Here is a 20,000-nt window from a genome sequence, read left to right on the forward strand (position 1 = left end):
ACACATAATTCACATTATTCATGATTAATCACAGCCCATTATTGTGATAATCCTGATTAAATGTTTTAATCGATTGACAGCATTAATATAACTGTGTGTGTGTGTGTGTGTGTGTGTGTGTGTGTGTGTGTGTGTGTGTAGGAGCAGCAGCAGCTGAGTTCTGCTGAGCCCAGAGCTGCAGCCAGGAACCATCAGCAGAGGCTGGAGAACATAGTTAGACAGACGGCCGTGGAGATCAGGGTGAGACTCACACACACACACACACACACACACACACACACTCCCAAACACACACACTCTCAAACACACACACACACACTCCCAAACACTCACACACTCCCTCACAAACACAGACACACACACACACACATTCCCTCCCTCACAAACACACAGACAAACACACTCAGACCCTAAACCCTCCAGCCCTGAACCCTGAGTGAGTGTGTTTGTGTGTGAGAGAGTGAGTGTGTTTGTGTGTGAGAGAGTGAGTGCATGTGTGTTGGAGCGGTGTGTGTGTGTTGGAGCGGTGTGTGTGTGTGTTGGAGCGGTGTGTGTGTGTGTGTGTTGGAGCGGTGTGTGTGTGTGTTGGAGCGGTGTGTGTGTGTGTGTGTGTGTGTGTTGGAGCTGACCTTGTTCTTGATAAGATTTCCAGGGAGATCCCATATTTAACTCCATCCTCATTGTATGAACTCTGTTCTCCCTCTGTGTGTGTGTGTGTGTGTGTGTGTGTGTGTGTGTGTGTGTGTGTGTGTGTGTGTGTGTGTGTGTCAGCCGGAGGTGGATTTCTTCGGCAGAGTTGTTGCTCCGAAAGAGAAACTGCCCCAGACCTCCACTACAGGTACTGTACTACACACTCACACACACACACACTTACTCTCACACACACACACTTACTCTCACACACACACACTTACTCTCACACACACACACTTACTCTCACACACACACACTTACTCTCACACACACACACTTACTCTCACACACACACACTTACTCTCACACACACACACTTACTCTCTCACACTCACACACACACACACACTTACTCTCTCACACTTACTCTCTCACACTCACACACACACACACACTTACTCTCTCACACTTACTCTCTCACACACACACTCACACAGCTCCTCCTCCATCCCTCATGAACTGGTCACTCTGTCTGCAGGTGAGGTGTGTGTGGAGGTTGCCATGGGAACCGCGGTGGGCAACAGCAACGTGTGGTTCCGCTTCAACGAGGGCGTGTCCAACGCCGTCCGGCGCAACGTCTACATCAGAGAGCTGCTGTAACACACACACACACACACACACACACACACACCTGGCTGCATCGTGTCGATGAGGGTAGAAATGACGACCAGATCAGATTCAAAATGTGTCTTTATTCTGATTGAAAGTTAAAACAGCCAATAAAAACTCTTTCTGCTCGACCTCGACCCCGCCTCCCTGGTCCCTCATGTTTATCCATCAGATGGCTCTGTCTCCATGGGAACCACCGGTAACAGACAGCTGAGATGAGACGTTTGAAGAACCTGTAGAGCCGCTGACAGAACCAGCTGTTCCACAGACCAGAACCCTGACAGAACTCTACAACTTCCTGATTAGTGACAGGACAAAGGGGGCGGGCCTTACAGACTTCTCTATTACCACAGTAACTTTGACCATTTCTACTGTTGCCTGGAGATAGTTGCTGCACACACACACACACACACACACACACACACACACACACACACAGCAGTGTACTCCTCAGGTATACATGAGCAGTGGTATCAACATGGATTTGTAAATAAATATCCGTTTTCTGGGTTCATGTGTGCTTCTGAAGAGTGTGTGAGTTGTTTGTTGTGTGTGAATGTGTTGTGTGTGTTGTTGTGGGTGTGTGTTTGTTGTGTGTGTTGTTGGGGGTGTGTGTCCACTAGAGGATCACACACTTGCCCTTCTCCACCCAGGGATTGGCTCTCATCAGCTCCGGGTTCAGGAACGGGTCATCGCAGATACAGCCCTCGATCCACTTCACCAGCCTACACACACACACACACACACACACACACCATGAGCATACCGCAGTGCTGTGCGGAGTGTGAGAGTGTGTAGAGGTTAGGGTACTGACTCGGTGACGGTGATAGAGGCCCTCTCTCTGCCGATGGACAGCTGGTACTGAAGACTCTCCACCTCCCGCCTCATCTGGGGCACATCCAGCTCCTCCATCCTGCTGCTCTCACACACACACAGTACATTAACACACACAACACATTCACACACACACAATACATTAACACACACAAGGACACATACATTATACATACGTGTGGTTGTTTCTAAAGCCTACTGCACTCTGAACATTAGCGCAGCCAAATCTATAAATCTATTATTAAATGTGTCACACCCTGTCCTCTCTCACAGTCCTGTCTCTCTCTCTCTCTCTGGGCCTAAGTAGGTCTCTCTCTCTCTCTCTCTCTCTCTCTCTCTCTGGGCCTAAGTAGGTCTCTCTCTCTCTCTCTGGGCCTAAGTAGGTATCTCTCTCTCTCTCTCTCTCTGGGCCTAAGTAGGTCTCTCTCTCTCTCTCTCTCTCTCTCTCTCTCTCTCTGGGCCTAAGTAGGTCTCTCTCTCTCTCTCTCTCTCTCTCTGGGCCTAAGTAGTACTCTCTCTCTCTCTCTCTCTCTCTCTCTGGGCCTAAGTAGGTCTCTCTCTCTCTCTCTCTCTCTCTCTCTGGGCCTAAGTAGGTCTCTCTCTCTCTCTCTCTCTCTCTCTCTGGGCCTAAGTAGGTCTCTCTCTCTCTCTCTCTCTCTCTCTCTCTGGGCCTAAGTAGGTCTCTCTCTCTCTCTCTCTCTGTGGGGCTAAGTAGGTCTCTCTCTCTCTCTCTCTCTCTCTCTCTGGGCCTAAGTAGGTCGCGCGCTCTGTGGGGACCACCGGTAACGAGCCGTTCGTAGTCAATAAAACCAATGCAGATTTCCGTCTACAGCCTGTCCGGCTTTGGTAAATGGATTATTCTGTATACAGGGTTAGGATGAGGTAGGGACGGGGGTTAGGATGAGGTAGGGACGGGGTTAGGATGAGGTAGGGACGGGGTTAGGATGAGGTAGGGACGGGGGTTAGGATGAGGTAGGGACGGGGTTAGGATGAGGTAGGAACGGGGTTAGGATGAGGGAGGGACGGGGGTTAGGATTAGGATGAGGTAGGGACGGGGGTTAGGATGAGGTAGGGACGGGGGTTAGGATGAGGTAGGGACGGGGGTTAGGATGAGGTATATACAGGGTTAGGATGAGGTAGGGATGGGGGTTAGGCCTGGTCAGACAGCGGACCGCGTTCACATAAACGTCTGATTTTATCCCGTTTATTCCCGTATCCGCGCGCTCGCGGCTCCATCAGAATCGGTTAGTGGAGGACAGGATGCTGGTCGGTACAGAAGCCCGGTTAGTGGAGGACAGGATGCTGGTCGGTACAGAAGCCCGGTTAGTGGAGGACAGGATGCTGGTCGGTACAGAAGCCCGGTTAGTGGAGGACAGGATGCTGGTCGGTACAGAAGCCCGGTTAGTGGAGGACAGGATGCTGGTCGGTACAGAAGCCCGGTAGACCGTTATTTGATAACTGAACTAGTACTAATGAGTCATTTCCTTTTCATCATGACCAGAGACCGTGTAGACATCGAGTAATACCGGACTAGATATGTTTACGGAGCGGAGCGTGCTTACCGTGAGCGGTCTGGAGGATAGGGTTCGGGTTCGGTCTGCTGGAGGATAGGGTTCGGTCGCTTGATCAGAACCGGGAGGCGGCGGAAGGGTTCGGTCGCTTGATCAGAACCGGGAGGCGGCGGGAGGTCAGAGAGGCTGGTTCTCCTAGCAGACGAGCACGCGAGATCAATCCGCTGTTCCGGTGGCAGTGGCTCCCTCGCGCTGCTGCGGTACCGGGATGCGCGTGATGTCACCGGCTCGCCTCGCGCTGCTTTGGTAGTCAAACGAGGGGCGGGGCGAGAGACCGAGGGCACCTGCATGTACATCCTGTCCGGTAACTAACCCTAACCCGGTACCTTCTTATTCAAATCAAGTCCGGTCCCGGTGAGAGGGGAGAACCATGGACACGGTGTCAATTGAATGGCCTAAACGTCAATAATCGACTAAACTAGTCTAGAATCACAACAGAACTGAATCATATCAGACCGGTAGACCTGGCACCGTTAACCCTACAGATAGAGAGACTGGACCAGTCTACCTTAGACCTGTTAACCCTACAGATACAGAGACTGGACCAGTCTACCTTAGACCTGTTAAGCTACAGATACAGACTGGACCAGTCTACCTTAGACCCGTTAACCCTACAGATACAGACTGGACCAGTCTACCTTAGACCTGTTAAGCTACAGATACAGACTGGACCAGTCTACCTTAGACCTGTTAACCCTACAGATACAGAGACTGGACCAGTCTACCTGGACCAGTCTACCTTAGACCTGTTAACCCTACAGATACAGAGACTGGACCAGTCTACCTTAGACCTGTTAACCCTACAGATACAGAGACTGGACCAGTCTACCTTAGACCTGTTAACCCTACAGATACAGAGACTGGACCAGTCTACCTTAGACCTGTTAACCCTACAGATACAGAGACTGGACCAGTCTACCTTAGACCTGTTAACCCTACAGATACAGAGACTGGACCAGTCTACCTTAGACCTGTTAACCCTACAGATAGAGACTGGACCAGTCTACCTTAGACCTGTTAACCCTACAGATACAGAGACTGGACCAGTCTACCTTAGACCTGTTAACCCTACAGATACAGAGACTGGACCAGTCTACCTTAGACCTGTTAACCCTACAGATACAGAGACTGGACCAGTCTACCTTAGACCTGTTAACCCTACAGATACAGAGACTGGACCAGTCTACCTTAGACCTGTTAACCCTACAGATACAGAGACTGGACCAGTCTACCTTAGACCTGTTAACCCTACAGATAGAGACTGGACCAGTCTACCTTAGACCTGTTAAGTCTACACAGACCTCAAGAACCTCAGACTTTGCAAACAGGACCATTTTCAGGTCTGTAAATGATCTTACCCATGTGACCCCCGCGCGTCTATGCGTTTCGCAGTTTAACGATAACACCATTGCATTTAGGGTTAAGGAAGACCTTAACCCTAACCTCTATGGTGTTCTTGCTAACCTGGGTTGCGAAAAGTAATCATAAAACATATTAAAGTCTTAACAGCATTCATAATACTGACCTCACCTGACTAGACAATACATCCATAATACTGACCCAACACACCTGACTAGACAATACATCCATAATACTGACCCAACACTCACCTGACTAGACAATACATCCATAATACTGACCCAACACACCTGACTAGACAATACATCCATAATACTGACCCAACACTCACCTGACTAGACAATACATCCATAATACTGACCCAACACTCACCTGACTAGACAATACATCCATAATACTGACCCAACACACCTGACTAGACAATACATCCATAATACTGACCCAACACTCACCTGACTAGACAATACATCCATAATACTGACCCAACACACCTGACTAGACAATACATCCATAATACTGACCCAACACTCACCTGACTAGACAATACATCCATAATACTGACCCAACACTCACCTGACTAGACAATACATCCATAATACTGACCCAACACACCTGACTAGACAATACATCCATAATACTGACCCAACACTCACCTGACTAGACAATACATCCATAATACTGACCCAACACTCACCTGACTAGACAATACATCCATAATACTGACCCAACACTCACCTGACTAGACAATACATCCATAATACTGACCCAACACTCACCTGACTAGACAATACATCCATAATACTGACCCAACACTCACCTGACTAGACAATACATCCATAATACTGACCCAACACACACCTGACTAGACAATACATCCATAATACTGACCCAACACACACCTGACTAGACAATACATCCATAATACTGACCCAACACTCACCTGACTAGACAATACATCCATAATACTGACCCAACACTCACCTGACTAGACAATACATCCATAATACTGACCCAACACTCACCTGACTAGACAATACATCCATAATACTGACCCAACACACCTTTACCTCTGAACAAACAGGGTTCCTCAGTAGCTACCTGCTCTGCATGCTGATACAAGTTGCAAGTGCGGATTCTAGCAAAATACATCATCTAATATAGATATGAACATAATGATATAATATACAAACAGAAATACAAACAGAAATACCCTCAAGGTAGTGGATACAATACAAAACTCTTCTGGATAAATGTTGGATAATATTCACAACCCATTTTTCTTGGTTACACTTGAATATTAACCATCAGATAAAAATGACCAGATGTTTCTGAATGTTTGAGCAAATACATTTTTATTTTCAAGAGATGGTCCCATACAGGTGAAGTGCCTTCCTGCTCCTGGAGATCCTGTCCTGTTGAGAGAGCGAAGGGTTAGCAGGCAGCTCTCAGACCGCAGACTGCAGAGGTCCAGAGCTCAGCCTCAGAGCAGCGCTAGAATCAGGAGCCGGAGCTCTCATACGAGGTGTCAGAAAAGTTATTTAGTTATTGTCATCACAGGCTCTTTCATTAGGGGTGTGTTCAGTGATGAGCAGCAGGTTTACCTGATAGTCGTGACGTAGTTGGTCAACGTTGTGACCGCACTGATCAATCAGGTTCCATTCCATCAGACCTCTGCTTCACCTGAAAGGGAGAGAGAGATGGGGAGGGAGAGAGATGGGGAGGGAGAGGGATGAGGAGACGGAGAGGGAGGGAAAGAGATGGGGGGAGGAGAGAGAGATGATGGGGAGAGAGGGAGAGAGAGAGATGATGGGGAGAGAGGGAGAGATGGGGGGAGAGAGAGAGGGAGAGATGGGGAGAGAGAGAGAGAGAGATGGGGGAGAGAGAGAGAGATGATGGGGGAGAGAGAGAGAGATGGGGGGAGAGAGAGAGAGATGGGGGGAGAGAGAGAGATGGGGGGAGAGAGAGAGAGAGAGAGATGATGGGGGAGAGAGAGGGAGAGAGATGATGGGGGAGAGAGAGGGAGAGAGATGATGGGGGAGAGAGAGAGAGAGAGATGATGGGGGAGAGAGAGAGAGAGAGAGATGATGGGGGGAGAGAGAGAGAGAGAGAGATGATGGGGGGAGAGAGAGAGAGATGATGGGGGAGAGAGAGGGAGAGATGGGGGGGGAGAGAGAGAGAGAGAGATGATGGGGAGGCAGTGTGTATCTTCTCCAGACAGCAGTCCACAGCTAGTCAAGAGCAGAGCCTCAGAGCAGCGCTAGAATCAGGAGCCGGAGCTCTCATACGAGGTGTCAGAAAAGTTATTTAGTTTTGTCATCACAGGCTCCATCATGTAGAAGTGTGAAAAGCAGCACTCTTACCTGATAGTCTTGATCTTAAGGGCGGCTGTGGCTCAGGAAGTGGAGCGGGTCGTCCAATGATCGTAGGCTCGGCGGTTCGATCGCCAGCTCCTCCTGTCCACATGTCGAAGAGTCCTTTGGCAATCAGATTCCATTCCATCAGACTTCTGCTTCACCTGAAAGGGAGAGAGATGGGGAGAGAGAGAGAGAGATGATGGGGAGAGAGAGAGATGGGGGGAGGAGAGAGAGAGATGATGGGGGAGAGAGAGAGGGAGAGATGGGGAGGGAGAGAGAGAGAGAGAGAGATGGGGAGAGAGAGAGAGAGAGAGATGATGGGGGAGAGAGAGAGGGAGAGATGGGGGGAGAGAGAGAGAGAGATGATGGGGAGAGAGAGATGGGGAGGGAGAGGGATGAGGAGACGGAGAGGGAGGGAAAGAGATGGGGGGAGGAGAGAGAGATGATGGGGAGAGAGAGAGAGAGAGATGATGGGGAGAGAGGGAGAGATGGGGGGAGAGAGAGAGAGGGAGAGAGAGATGATGGGGGAGAGAGAGGGAGAGAGATGATGGGGGAGAGAGAGGGAGAGAGATGATGGGGGAGAGAGAGGGAGAGAGATGATGGGGGGAGAGAGAGGGAGAGAGATGATGGGGGGAGAGAGAGGGAGAGAGATGATGGGGGGAGAGAGAGAGAGAGAGAGATGATGGGGGAGAGAGATGATGGGGGAGAGAGAGAGGGAGAGATGGGGGGAGAGAGAGAGAGAGAGAGATGATGGGGAGGCAGTGCATCTTCTCCAGACGGCAGTCCACAGCTAGTCAAGAGCTCAGCCTCAGAGCAGTGTTAGAATCAGGAGCCGGAGCTCTCATACGAGGTGTCAGAAAAGTTATTTAGTTTTGTCATCACAGGCTCCATCATGTAGAAGTGTGAAAAGCAGCACTCTTACCTGATAGTCTTGATCTTAAGGGCGGCTGTGGCTCAGGAAGTGGAGCGGGTCGTCCAATGATCGTAGGCTCGGCGGTTCGATCGCCAGCTCCTCCTGTCCACATGTCGAAGAGTCCTTTGGCAATCAGATTCCATTCCATCAGACTTCTGCTTCACCTGAAAGGGAGAGAGATGGGGAGAGAGAGAGAGATGATGGGGAGAGAGAGAGAGAGAGATGATGGGGAGAGAGAGAGAGAGATGATGGGGAGAGAGAGAGATGATGGGGAGAGAGAGAGAGATGATGGAGAGAGAGAGAGAGAGATGGGGAGAGAGAGAGAGAGAGATGATGGGGAGAGAGAGAGAGATGATGGGGACGGAGAGAGGGAGAGAGATGAGGAGACGGAGGGAAAGAGATGGGGGGAGGAGAGAGAGAGAGAGAGATGGGGGAGAGAGAGAGAGATGGGGGAGAGAGAGAGGGAGAGAGAGATGATGGGGAGGCAGTGTGCATCTTCTCCAGACAGCAGTCCACAGCTAGTCAAGAGCAGAGCCTCAGAGCAGCGCTAGAATCAGGAGCCGGAGCTCTCATACGAGGTGTCAGAAAAGTTATTTAGTTTTTGTCATCACAGGCTCCATCATTAGGGGTGTGTTCAGTGATGAGCTGCAGGTTTACCTGATAGTCGTGACGTAGTTGGTCGTAGTTGGTCAACGTTGTGACCGCACTGATCAATCAGGTTCCATTCCATCAGACCTCTGCTTCACCTGAAAGGGAGAGAGATGATGGGGAGAGAGAGAGAGAGATGATGGGGAGAGAGAGAGAGAGATGGGGAGAGAGAGAGAGAGAGAGATGGGGAGAGATGATGGGGGAGAGAGAGAGGGAGAGAGATGATGGGGGAGAGAGAGAGGGAGAGATGGGGAGAGAGAGAGAGAGAGAGATGGGGAGAGATGATGGGGGAGAGAGAGAGGGAGAGAGATGATGGGGGAGAGAGAGAGGGAGAGATGGGGAGAGAGAGAGAGAGAGATGATGGGGAGAGAGAGAGAGATGATGGGGAGAGAGAGAGAGAGAGATGATGGGGAGAGAGAGAGAGAGAGATGATGGGGGAGAGAGAGAGGGAGAGATGGGGGGAGAGAGAGAGAGAGAGATGATGGGGAGAGAGAGAGAGGGAGAGATGGGGGGAGAGAGAGAGGGAGAGAGAGAGAGAGAGATGGGGAGAGAGAGAGATGATGGGGAGGCAGTGTGCATCTTCTCCAGACAGCGGTCCACAGCTAGTCAAGAGCTCAGCCTCAGAGCAGCGCTAGAATCAGGAGCCGGAGCTCTCATACGAGGTGTCAGAAAAGTTATTTAGTTTTTGTCATCACAGGCTCTTTCATTAGGGGTGTGCTCAGTGATGAGCTGCAGGTTTACCTGATAGTCGTGACGTAGTTGGTCAACGTTGTGACCGCACTGATCAATCAGGTTCCATTCCATCAGACCTCTGCTTCACCTGAAAGGGAGAGATGATGGGGAGGGAGAGAGATGGGGAGGGAGCGAGATGGTGGGGACGGAGAGAGGGAGAGAGATGAGGAGAGGGAGAGAGATGAGGAGACGGAGAGGGAGGGAAAGAGATGGGGGGAGGAGAGAGAGATGATGGGGGAGAGAGAGATGGGGGGAGAGAGAGAGAGAGAGAGAGATGATGGGGAGAGAGAGAGATGATGGGGAGAGAGAGATGATGGGGGAGAGAGAGGGAGAGATGGGGAGAGAGAGAGGGAGAGATGATGGGGAGAGAGAGGGAGAGATGGGGAGAGAGAGAGGGAGAGATGATGGGGAGGCAGTGTGCATCTTCTCCAGACAGCGGTCCACAGCTAGTCAAGAGCAGAGCCTCAGAGCAGCGCTAGAATCAGGAGCCGGAGCTCTCATACGAGGTGTCAGAAAAGTTATTTAGTTTTGTCATCACAGGCTCTTTCATTAGGGGTGTGTTCAGTGATGAGCAGCAGGTTTACCTGATAGTCGGACAGCATCGTGACCTCATCCCAGTTCCTGCGTGTCCCTGTGTGAGGAGGAGAGAGTTAGCCAGCACTGCTACAATGCCACAATGACTCACGTATAGCAAAACCCATTATGCCAACCTGCTCCATAACTCCCAAATCAATAAGATTGTTTAGTAAATCATTGGGTAATCTAAAATGTTCCACAAAGCTAGCTAGTCTCAGCTAGCTACGGAGCTAGTCACGATAGTCCGCCCACGTGGTGCTAGACTGGCGTGGCGAACTAGCAAGCTAACCCTAACACTAGCTAGCTAACCCTCACAGCACCTAGCTAGCTAACCCTCACAGCACCTAGCTAGCTAACCCTAACACTAGCTAGCCAACCCTAACACTAGCTAGCTAACCCTCACACTAGCTAGCCAACCCTAACACTAGCTAGCTAACCCTCACACTAGCTAGCTAACCCTCACAGCACCTAGCTAGCTAACCCTAACACTAGCTAGCTAACCCTCACACTAGCTAGCTAACCCTCACAGCACCTAGCTAGCTAACCCTAACACTAGCTAGCTAACCCTAACACTAGCAAGCTAACCCTAACACTAGCTAGCTAACCCCCACACTAGCTAGCTAACCCTCACAGCACCTAGCTAGCTAACCCTCACACTAGCTAGCTAACCCTCACACTAGCTAGCTAACCCTCACACTAGCTAGCTAACCCTAACACTAGCTAGCTAACCCCAACACTAGCTAGCTAACCCTCACAGCACCTAGCTAGCTAACCCTCACACTAGCTATCTAACCCTCACACTAGCTAGCTAACCCTCACACTAGCTAGCTAACCCTCACACTAGCTAGCTAACCCTCACAGCACCTAGCTAGCTAACCCTCACACTAGCTAGCTAACCCTCACACTAGCTAGCTAACCCTCACACTAGCTAGCTAACCCTCACAGCACCTAGCTAGCTAACCCTCACACTAGCTAGCTAACCCTCACACTAGCTAGCTAACCCTTACACTAGCTAGCTAACCCTCACACTAGCTAGCTAACCCTCACACTAGCTAGCTAACCCTCACACTAGCTAGCTAACCCTCACACTAGCTAGCTAACCCTCACAGCACCTAGCTAGCTAACCCTCACACTAGCTAGCTGCCTGGTTAGACGTTAGACTAGCTAGCAGGTAGCTAGATGGTACTTCATTGGTCCCCGACGGGAAAGTACGTGTAGCTAGCATACCTGGCTTGGCTAGCTATACTAGCATACCTGGCTTGGCTAGCTATACTAGCACACTCTGGCTTGGCTAGCTATACTAGCACACTCTGGCTTGGCTAGCTATACTAGCACACTCTGGCTTGGCTAGCTAGCTATACTAGCACACTCTGGCTTGGCTAGCTAGCTATACTAGCACACTCTGGCTTGGCTAGCTATACTAGCACACTCTGGCTTGGCTAGCTATACTAGCATACTCTGGCTTGGCTAGCTATACTAGCACACGGGCCAACTAGACGCTTTCAAGACGCAGCTGGCCGCCATTTCGCGTTAGTCGAGGCTAGTTGAGCACTAGCTATCCAACACACCCATGTCAAGGTAGCTAAACTGTTAAGTTACCAGCACTAGCCAAATGTTCTCGATTGATAAACATGTAGCTAGCACTAGTCTAGCCAGCCAAGTAGCCCTCTAAGATCTAGCACTAGTCTAGCTAGCCCAGTAGCCCTCTAAGATCTAGCACTAGTCTAGCCCAGTAGCCCTCTAAGATCTAGCACTAGTCTAGCCAGCCAAGTAGCCCTCTAAGATCTAGCACTAGTCTAGCCAGCCAAGTAGCCCTCTAAGATCTAGTCTAGTCTAGCTAGCCCAGTAGCCCTCTAAGATGCATGTCAGGTTTCTAGCATGGCACAAACGCTCGTCCCATCATGGTTACTAGAACATTAAATAGTGGTTCTCAACCCAAAAGTTCCCACCCAGCCAGTCTTTCCGTCTCTAATTTGCTTACCAAGTAATTCCGGGTGATTTCATGATTCTTGATTTGTGCAGAGCTCGCCTTCGCCATGTTAGTAGTGCTAGAGAGCACTAACCCTAGAGAACACTAACCCTAGAGAACACTAACCCTAGAGAACACTAACCCGAGAGAACCCTAGAGAGCACTAACCCTAGAGAACCCTAGAGAGCACTAACCCTAGAGAACCCTAGAGAGCACTAACCCTAGAGAACCCTAGAGAGCACTAACCCTAGAGAACCCTAGAGAGCACATGTTAGTAGTGCTAGAGAGCACATGTTACACACTGACTAGGGAGTGCATCCACTTAACCCTAACCCAGTGCATCCACCTAACCCTAACCCTAACCCTAACCCAGTGCATCCACCTAACCCTAACCCTAACCCTAACCCAGTGCATCCACCTAACCCTAACCCAGTGCATCCACCTAACCCTAACCCAGTGCATCCACGGAGCAGAACGAGCGACCACGTTCTCCTTGGTCAGAGACCGGTCGCAAGTCAGTGGGAGGTATTTAAAGTCTCTTCTTCTTCTTCATTTAGTTTCTGGCAGGCTAGACGCCGACGTGGCGTATTACTGCCTTTCCCTGGCCAGACACGGTACTACACCCGTCCCAGACCCTCACACCCTAAGATGGAGGCCAGTAGCGAACATAAAGCTTGCCACCGCCCTCCCCACCTCATACTGGTGACTCCCATGGCCCAAAAGGACCCTCAGAGACACAACTGGCTCCCCCACCCTCACTACCTGATTATACATATCTGCCCTCTCCCTCCTGTACCTCCCGCATTCCAACATGACATGCCTCACCGTCTCCCTCCCCCCACAGATACACAGACCATCCACATGTTTCCCCATCCGGCCAGGTCCCAGGCCAGGCCACAATGACCAAGCCGAAGCCTGGTCATCATGACCTGTTCCCTCCTACCCCTTCCCAGGGCGCCCCTCTCCCCCCTAACACTCCCCTGGATCCCATGGAAATGCCTCCCTCTCGCCTCCACCTCCCACTCAGCCTGCCACCTCTCCATCAGCACCCCCCGTATCCTACCTCTCCACTCAGCTACCCCCAGATCCACCCCCACCCCTACCACCTCCTGCCCTAAAATTCATGGGTCGGCTCTACAACACGCTAATATTGCCAGAACCAATCACATCCGTTTCATCTATCACACACGCTCACTCTTTGATTCTCACTCACCAATGACAGGCTTATCTGCTGCCATAATCGTATATATAGGTTGCTGCACAATCACTCAGTCTCGTTCTGATCCTCGCAGGTTCGCCCCTCCATCCGGCCCCTGCGCCGCCTCTCGCTCGTCTGGTCCTCTGCTGAGTACCAGGGACTCCATCTGGGGGAAGCTCTGCTGAGGCCTGCTGAGGCCTGCTGAGCTGCTGAGGCCTGCTGAGCTGCTGAGCTGCTGAGCTGCTGAGGCCTGCTGAGGCCTGCTGAGGCCTGCTTAGGCCTGCTGAGCTGCTGAGCTGCTGAGGCCTGCTGAGGCCTGCTGAGGCCTGCTGAGCTGCTGAGGCCTGCTGAGGCCTGCTGAGCTGCTGAGGCCTGCTGAGCTGCTGAGGCCTGCTGAGGCCTGCTGAGGCCTGCTGAGGCCTGCTGAGGCCTGCTTAGGCCTGCTGAGCTGCTGAGCTGCTGAGCCCTGCTGAGCTGCTGAGGCCTGCTGAGCTGCTGAGGCCTGCTGAGGCCTGCTGAGGCCTGCTTAGGCCTGCTGAGCTGCTGAGCTGCTGAGGCCTGCTGAGGCCTGCTGAGGCCTGCTGAGCTGCTGAGGCCTGCTGAGGCCTGCTGAGCTGCTGAGGCCTGCTGAGCTGCTGAGGCCTGCTGAGGCCTGCTGAGGCCTGCTGAGGCCTGCTGAGCTGCTGAGGCCTGCTGAGGCCTGCTGAGCTGCTGAGGCCTGCTGAGCTGCTGAGGCCTGCTGAGCTGCTGAGGCCTGCTGAGGCCTGCTGAGCTGCTGAGGCCTGCTGAGGCCTGCTGAGGCCTGCTGAGGCCTGCTGAGCTGCTGAGGCCTGCTGAGCTGCTGAGGCCTGCTGAGGCCTGCTGAGCTGCTGAGGCCTGCTGAGGCCTGCTGAGGCCTGCTGAGCTGCTGAGGCCTGCTGAGCTGCTGAGGCCTGCTGAGGCCTGCTGAGGCCTGCTGAGGCCTGCTGAGCTGCTGAGGCCTGCTGAGCTGCTGAGGCCTGCTGAGGCCTGCTGAGCTGCTGAGGCCTGCTGAGCTGCTGAGGCCTGCTGAGGCCTGCTGAGGCCTGCTGAGGCCTGCTGAGGCCTGCTGAGGCCTGCTGAGCTGCTGAGGCCTGCTGAGCTGCTGAGGCCTGCTGAGGCCTGCTGAGGCCTGCTGAGGCCTGCTGAGCTGCTGAGGCCTGCTGAGGCCTGCTGAGCTGCTGAGGCCTGCTGAGGCCTGCTGAGCTGCTGAGGCCTGCTGAGGCCTGCTGAGCTGCTGAGGCCTGCTGAGGCCTGCTGAGCTGCTGAGGCCTGCTGAGGCCTGCTGAGGCCTGCTGAGGCACGGCTAGCCGCCGCCTTCCACGTCGGCCACCAGATGGAGCCCTTGCCCAAGACTTCTATTCAAGACTACCTTGATACTTTTTTTTTTTTTTTAAGTTTATACTACTAGAAGTTTATACTTCTTATCTATGTTGTTTCACCCAAGAGATGTTTGATGTTGAGTCGCACCATGTTTGAGTTGCACATTCACCATATCTGTAATGTTTCACTTCATTATTAAATGATTAATCTAATCTCGTTCTCAGAGAATTCCTTATAATAGACCGGATCTTGAATCTTGTTCATCTCTCCGCGGGAGCTAGTGGAGCGACTAGCTACAGTAGCATCGAGTTGAGAGCTATTGAGAAATGTAAATTCAATCACTGTGAGGTTAGGGTTAGGGTTATGCCATGGAGATCAGCTGTGCGTGGTGTAATGAGAGACAGTTAAGCAGAACACAGGCAAATAGAGACACAAGGGGTTAACTTAAACGTTTATTCTGTTTACAGCTGTACAACTCATACAACTCATTCAATCCACCACACCTCCACACAACACTACCTCAGCTTCACATCAGCTCAACTTTACTCACATTTAGTCACTTTGATTTCACTTTAATACATTGTACTTTACCTTACAGCTTTTTTGAAAGAGCATAAAAATAAAATTGTCCATGAGGGTGAAACATGGCTCTGTTGTTCTAGCTACAGGAAGACCATCGGACAGGAGGGTCTATGAAACTAGGAAGGGTATAGGAAGGGTCTAGGAAGGATCTCTGAAAGGTGTATGTAGGTCTATGAAAGATCTAGGAAGGGTATAGGAAGGGTCTATGAAAGGCATATATAAAGTCTATGGTCTATGAAAGGTATAAGAAAGGTATATGACGGGTCTATGAGAGGCATATTACAATGTCTATGAAGGGTATAGAAAGGGTCTATGAATGGTCTATGAAAGAATGTGTCTGTGAATGAAGGGTATAGGAAGGGTCTATGAATGAAGGGTATAGGAAGGGTCTATGAATGAAGGGTGTAAGGAAGGGTCTATGAATGAAGGGTCTATGAAGGGTCTATGAAGGGTCTATGAATGAAGGGTCTATGAAGGGTATATGAATGAAGGGTCTATGAAGGGGATAAATGTTTCAGCCAAAACAATAAAACCAAGAGCCACAAATCTCAGAGAGGAAACACTAAAGGCACAGAGAGATGAGAGGGAGGAGAAGAGACCAGAGGAGAGACCGGAGGAGAGACCAGAGGAGAGACCAGAGGAGAGACCAGAGGAGAGACCAGAGGAGAGACCAGAGGAGAGACCAGAGTAGAGACCAGAGGAGAGACCAGAGTAGAGACCAGAGTAGAGACCAGAGGAGAGACCGGAGGAGAGACCAGAGGAGAGACCGGAGGAGAGACCAGAGGAGAGACCAGAGGAGAGACCAGAGGAGAGTCCAGAGGAGAGACCAGAGGAGAGACCGGAGGAGAGACCAGAGTAGAGACCAGAGTAGAGACCAGAGGAGAGACCGGAGGAGAGACCAGAGGAGAGACCGGAGGAGAGACCAGAGTAGAGACCAGAGTAGAGACCGGAGGAGAGAATGAAGTAGAGACCGGAGAGGACAGAGAGATGCGAGGGTGGAGAGGAGAGACTGGAGAAGGGTTAGGGTTATAGGGTTATAGGGTTAGACAGTAGAAAGAAGCTTAAGCCTTGGATAAACTGCCAAGCGGACGGCTGTGGAGGTTCTGTTTATACTACTGTCCCCAGACGCGTGGTGGTTCTGTTTATACTACTGTCCCCAGACGCGTGGTGGTTCTGTTTATACTACTGTCCCCAGACGCGTGGTGGTTCTGTTTATACTACTGTCCCCAGACGCGTGGTGGTTCTGTTTATACTACTGTCCCCAGACGCGTGGTGGTTCTGTTTATACTACTGTCCCCAGACGCGTGGTGGTTCTGTTTATACTACTGTCCCCAGACGCGTGGTGGTTCTGTTTATACTACTGTCCCCAGACGCGTGGTGGTTCTGTTTATACTACTGTCCCCAGACGCGTGGTGGTTCTGTTTATACTACTGTCCCCAGACGCGTGGTGGTTGTTTATACTACTGTCCCCAGACGCGTGGTGGTTCTGTTTATACTACTGTCCCCAGACGCGTGGTGGTTGTTTATACTACTGTCCCCAGACGCGTGGTGGTTGTTTATACTACTGTCCCCAGACGCGTGGTGGTTCTGTTTATACTACTGTCCCCAGACGCGTGGTGGTTCTGTTTATACTACTGTCCCCAGACGCGTGGTGGTTCTGTTTATACTACTGTCCCCAGACGCGTGGTGGTTGTTTATACTACTGTCCCCAGACGCGTGGTGGTTGTTTATACTACTGTCCCCAGACGCGTGGTGGTTCTGTTTATACTACTGTCCCCAGACGCGTGGTGGTTCTGTTTATACTACTGTCCCCAGACGCGTGGTGGTTCTGTTTATACTACTGTCCCCAGACGCGTGGTGGTTCTGTTTATACTACTGTCCCCAGACGCGTGGTGGTTCTGTTTATACTACGGTCCACATGTGCAGTAAATGGACAGCAGTAGATTGTAGCAGACTTGTCTTGTAGGTATGCGTATGTCCACACAGAGCTGACATGTGCCACCTCCGATGACCGTAGGGGACCCTCACGTACCCCCAGATACACAGGCCTCTACTGTGGAGCCGGATCTCTACCACTGAGCCTGCCTGCTGCCAATCCAACAACCCTAACCCTAACCCTAACCCTAACCCAACCCTAACCCTAACCCTAACCCTAACCCAACCCTAACCCTAACCCAACCCTAACCCTAACCCTAACCCAACCCTAACCCTAACCCAACCCTAACCCTAACCCTAACCCTAACCCTAACCCTAACCCAACCCTAACCCAACCCTAACCCAACAACCAGTCTGAGGAGCAGGAATATGTCCAGCAGTCAGTCCTAGTAGTATTGTGTATATCAGTCAGTCCTAGTAGTATTGTGTGTATCAGTCTTGTGTATTGTGTGTATTAGATCATATCATGTCACCATATCAAAGTGAAACACTGGGTCCTGGCTCATAGAGACCAGCTGCAGGGGCCCGGTACACAACAACAATAACAACAACATCAACAGCAACAACAACAACATCAACAATGACACAATAACACACACCCACACTACTGCAACAACTACGACAATAAACAACAACAGTGAACAACAACGCTGACTATGGGACATATGGCGTACACGCGATCTGAAGAATTGTGCACACACTTTTTATGCAAGTCCTGTGTGTGTGTGTGCGTGTCTGTGTGTGTGTGTGCGTGTCTGTGTGTGTGTGTGCGTGTCTGTGTGTGTGTGTGCGTGTCTGTGTGTGTGCGTGTCTGTGTGTGTGTGTTCCAGATGATGTACGATCTCCAGGAAGATGACGAGGAAGATGCTTGTGCTTTTCTGTCCACCCAGCCGGGACTCTGCTGTAATTGGCTGTGCTCTAGAGGTCAGAGGTTGTGTGGGTGTGGCCTCCAAATCAGATGGATGATGTCATCTCTAGAGTATCTGGTCTAGTATGTGTACAGTGTGCTATGTTTACTGTAGTACTAGTATACAGTGTGCTATGTTTACTGTAGTACTAGTATACAGTGTGCTATGTTTACTGTAGTACTAGTATACAGTGTGCTATGTTTACTGTAGTACTAGTATATAGTGTGCTATGTTTACTGTAGTACTAGTATATAGTGTGCTATGTTTACTGTAGTACTAGTATATAGTGTGCTATATTTACTGTAATACTAGTATACAGTGGTCTCCCTGTACTCCACGTTTAGTGGTCTACTGTGTACTTTGTACTATGTAACCTGTAGTACTACATCTATGGTGGTCTACTGTATCTAGTGTCATATGTATATATATATATATATATATATATACTGTTGTACTCCATCTATTAGTAGTCTAATGTATAAATCCTATGTCTAGTGGGGAGCAGAGCTGAGACTCCTGGAGGAGGAGTCAGGGGCAGAGCTGTGACTCCTGGAGGAGGAGTCAGGGGCAGAGCTGAGACTCCTGGAGGAGGAGTCAGGGGCAGAGCTGAGACTCCTGGAGGAGGAGTCAGGGGCAGAGCTGACTCCTGGAGGGGCGGGGCGCTAGTCCAGCATGGCGTCCAGTTGGTCGGCCAGGTCGTCAAACATACTGCCAATGTCGTCCAGAATGTTGACGGGTAACGATGTCTTCTCCTCCAGGGAACTACAGACAGGAGAGAGGGTTAGGGTTAGGGTTAGAGGTCACACAGGAGAGAGGGTCACACAGGAGAGAGGGTCACACAGGAGAGAGGGTTAGGGTTAGGGTTAGAGGTCACACAGGAGAGAGGGTCACACAGGGTCAGAATGTGTGTGTGTGATATGGTGAGTGAGTGAGTGAGTGAGTGAGTGAGTGAGTGTCTATTAAGGTGTGTGTGTTATGGTAAGTGTGTTCTTGTGTGTGTGTGTGTGTGTGTGTGTGTGGTGTGCGCACGTGTGCGTGTGTGTACTCACTTGTTGTGTGTGTCCTCCTGGCGTATCTTGTGTGTGTGTGTGTGTACTCACTTGTTGTGTGTGTCCTCCTGGCGTATCTTGTGTGTGTGTGTGTGTCCTCCTGGCGTATCTTGTGTGTGTGTGTGTGTCCTCCTGGTGTATTGTGTGTGTGTGTGTGTGGGTGTACTCACTTGTTGTGTGAGTCCTGGAGTATCTTGTGTGTGTGTATGTGTGTGTACTCACTTGTTGTGTGAGTCCTGGCGTATCTTGTGTGTGTGTGTGTGTCCTCCAGGCGTATCTTGTGTGTGTGTGTGTATCCTCCTGGTGTATCGTGTGTGTGTGTGTGTGTGTGTGTGTGTGTACTCACTTGTTGTGTGAGTCCTGGCGTATCTTGTGTGTGTGTGTGTGTGTACTCACTTGTTGTGTGAGTCCTGGAGTATCTTGTGTTCATGCAGAGCTGTCGCCAGGGTGGCGCTGGCCTCCTCCAGCCTCTGCTGCACCTCCTCCTCCTCCTCCGCTCCCTCTCTCCTTTCCTCCTCTCCTCTCCTCTCCTCCTTCCCCTTCTCCCCTCCAGGCTGGCCTCCCTCTCCGCTCCCCCCCCCCTCTGTGGGAGCCAGCAGGTCGATGGAGAGCCCGGCGATGGAGGCTCGGGGCGGTTTGACAGGGTGGGGGGCAGAGCCGGGGGAGGGGGCGGGGCTGTGGGGGGGGGAGGCGTTGGGGGGGCCGGGGGACAGAAGGGGGGGTGAGGGG

The 20,000-nt window shown here is 51.2% G+C and overlaps 3 protein-coding genes and 1 long non-coding RNA gene across 4 annotated transcripts in view; 1 reads left to right on the plus strand and 3 right to left on the minus strand.

Moving 5' to 3' along the window:
• chtf18 (CTF18, chromosome transmission fidelity factor 18 homolog) overlaps positions 1 to 1,357 on the plus strand; it is an 18,648-nt gene extending 17,291 nt beyond the window's left edge. Inside the window, exons 20-22 of the mRNA XM_084462320.1 lie at positions 142 to 240; positions 772 to 838; positions 1,172 to 1,357. Of these exons, the coding sequence (XP_084318446.1) occupies positions 142 to 240; positions 772 to 838; positions 1,172 to 1,293 (288 nt within the window). The 3' untranslated portion in view covers positions 1,294 to 1,357. The remainder of the gene's footprint in view (positions 1 to 141; positions 241 to 771; positions 839 to 1,171) is intronic.
• Positions 1,358 to 1,921: 564 nt separating this feature from the next.
• gng13a (guanine nucleotide binding protein (G protein), gamma 13a) lies at positions 1,922 to 2,214 on the minus strand (the record flags this gene model as incomplete). Its single annotated transcript, XM_084462329.1, has 2 exons — positions 1,922 to 2,027; positions 2,117 to 2,214. 2 exons carry the CDS (start codon positions 2,212 to 2,214, stop codon positions 1,922 to 1,924), a joined length of 204 nt encoding a protein of 67 aa, XP_084318455.1.
• Positions 2,215 to 6,403: 4,189 nt separating this feature from the next.
• LOC311328334 lies at positions 6,404 to 12,752 on the minus strand. Its single transcript, XR_014631204.1, has 9 exons — positions 12,677 to 12,752; positions 12,271 to 12,586; positions 10,298 to 10,344; positions 9,723 to 9,801; positions 8,991 to 9,079; positions 8,343 to 8,497; positions 7,427 to 7,581; positions 6,668 to 6,746; positions 6,404 to 6,478 (listed from the first exon to the last, which is right to left on the minus strand). It is a non-coding gene; the product is annotated as an uncharacterized lncRNA (long non-coding RNA).
• A 6,132-nt stretch (positions 12,753 to 18,884) lies between these two features.
• The window catches only part of LOC311328338 (caskin-1), a gene marked incomplete at both ends in the record, with an annotated part of 40,178 nt that continues 39,062 nt past the window's right edge, over positions 18,885 to 20,000 (minus strand). Inside the window, 2 exons of the mRNA XM_084462324.1 lie at positions 18,885 to 18,984; positions 19,869 to 20,000. The exon at positions 19,869 to 20,000 is cut by the window's right edge and continues 112 nt beyond it. Of these exons, the coding sequence (XP_084318450.1) occupies positions 18,885 to 18,984; positions 19,869 to 20,000 (232 nt within the window). The remainder of the gene's footprint in view (positions 18,985 to 19,868) is intronic.

This window comes from Borostomias antarcticus (genome assembly GCF_949987555.1).
Source record: "Borostomias antarcticus genome assembly, contig: scaffold_131, whole genome shotgun sequence".
Lineage (NCBI taxonomy): Eukaryota > Metazoa > Chordata > Actinopteri > Stomiiformes > Stomiidae > Borostomias > Borostomias antarcticus.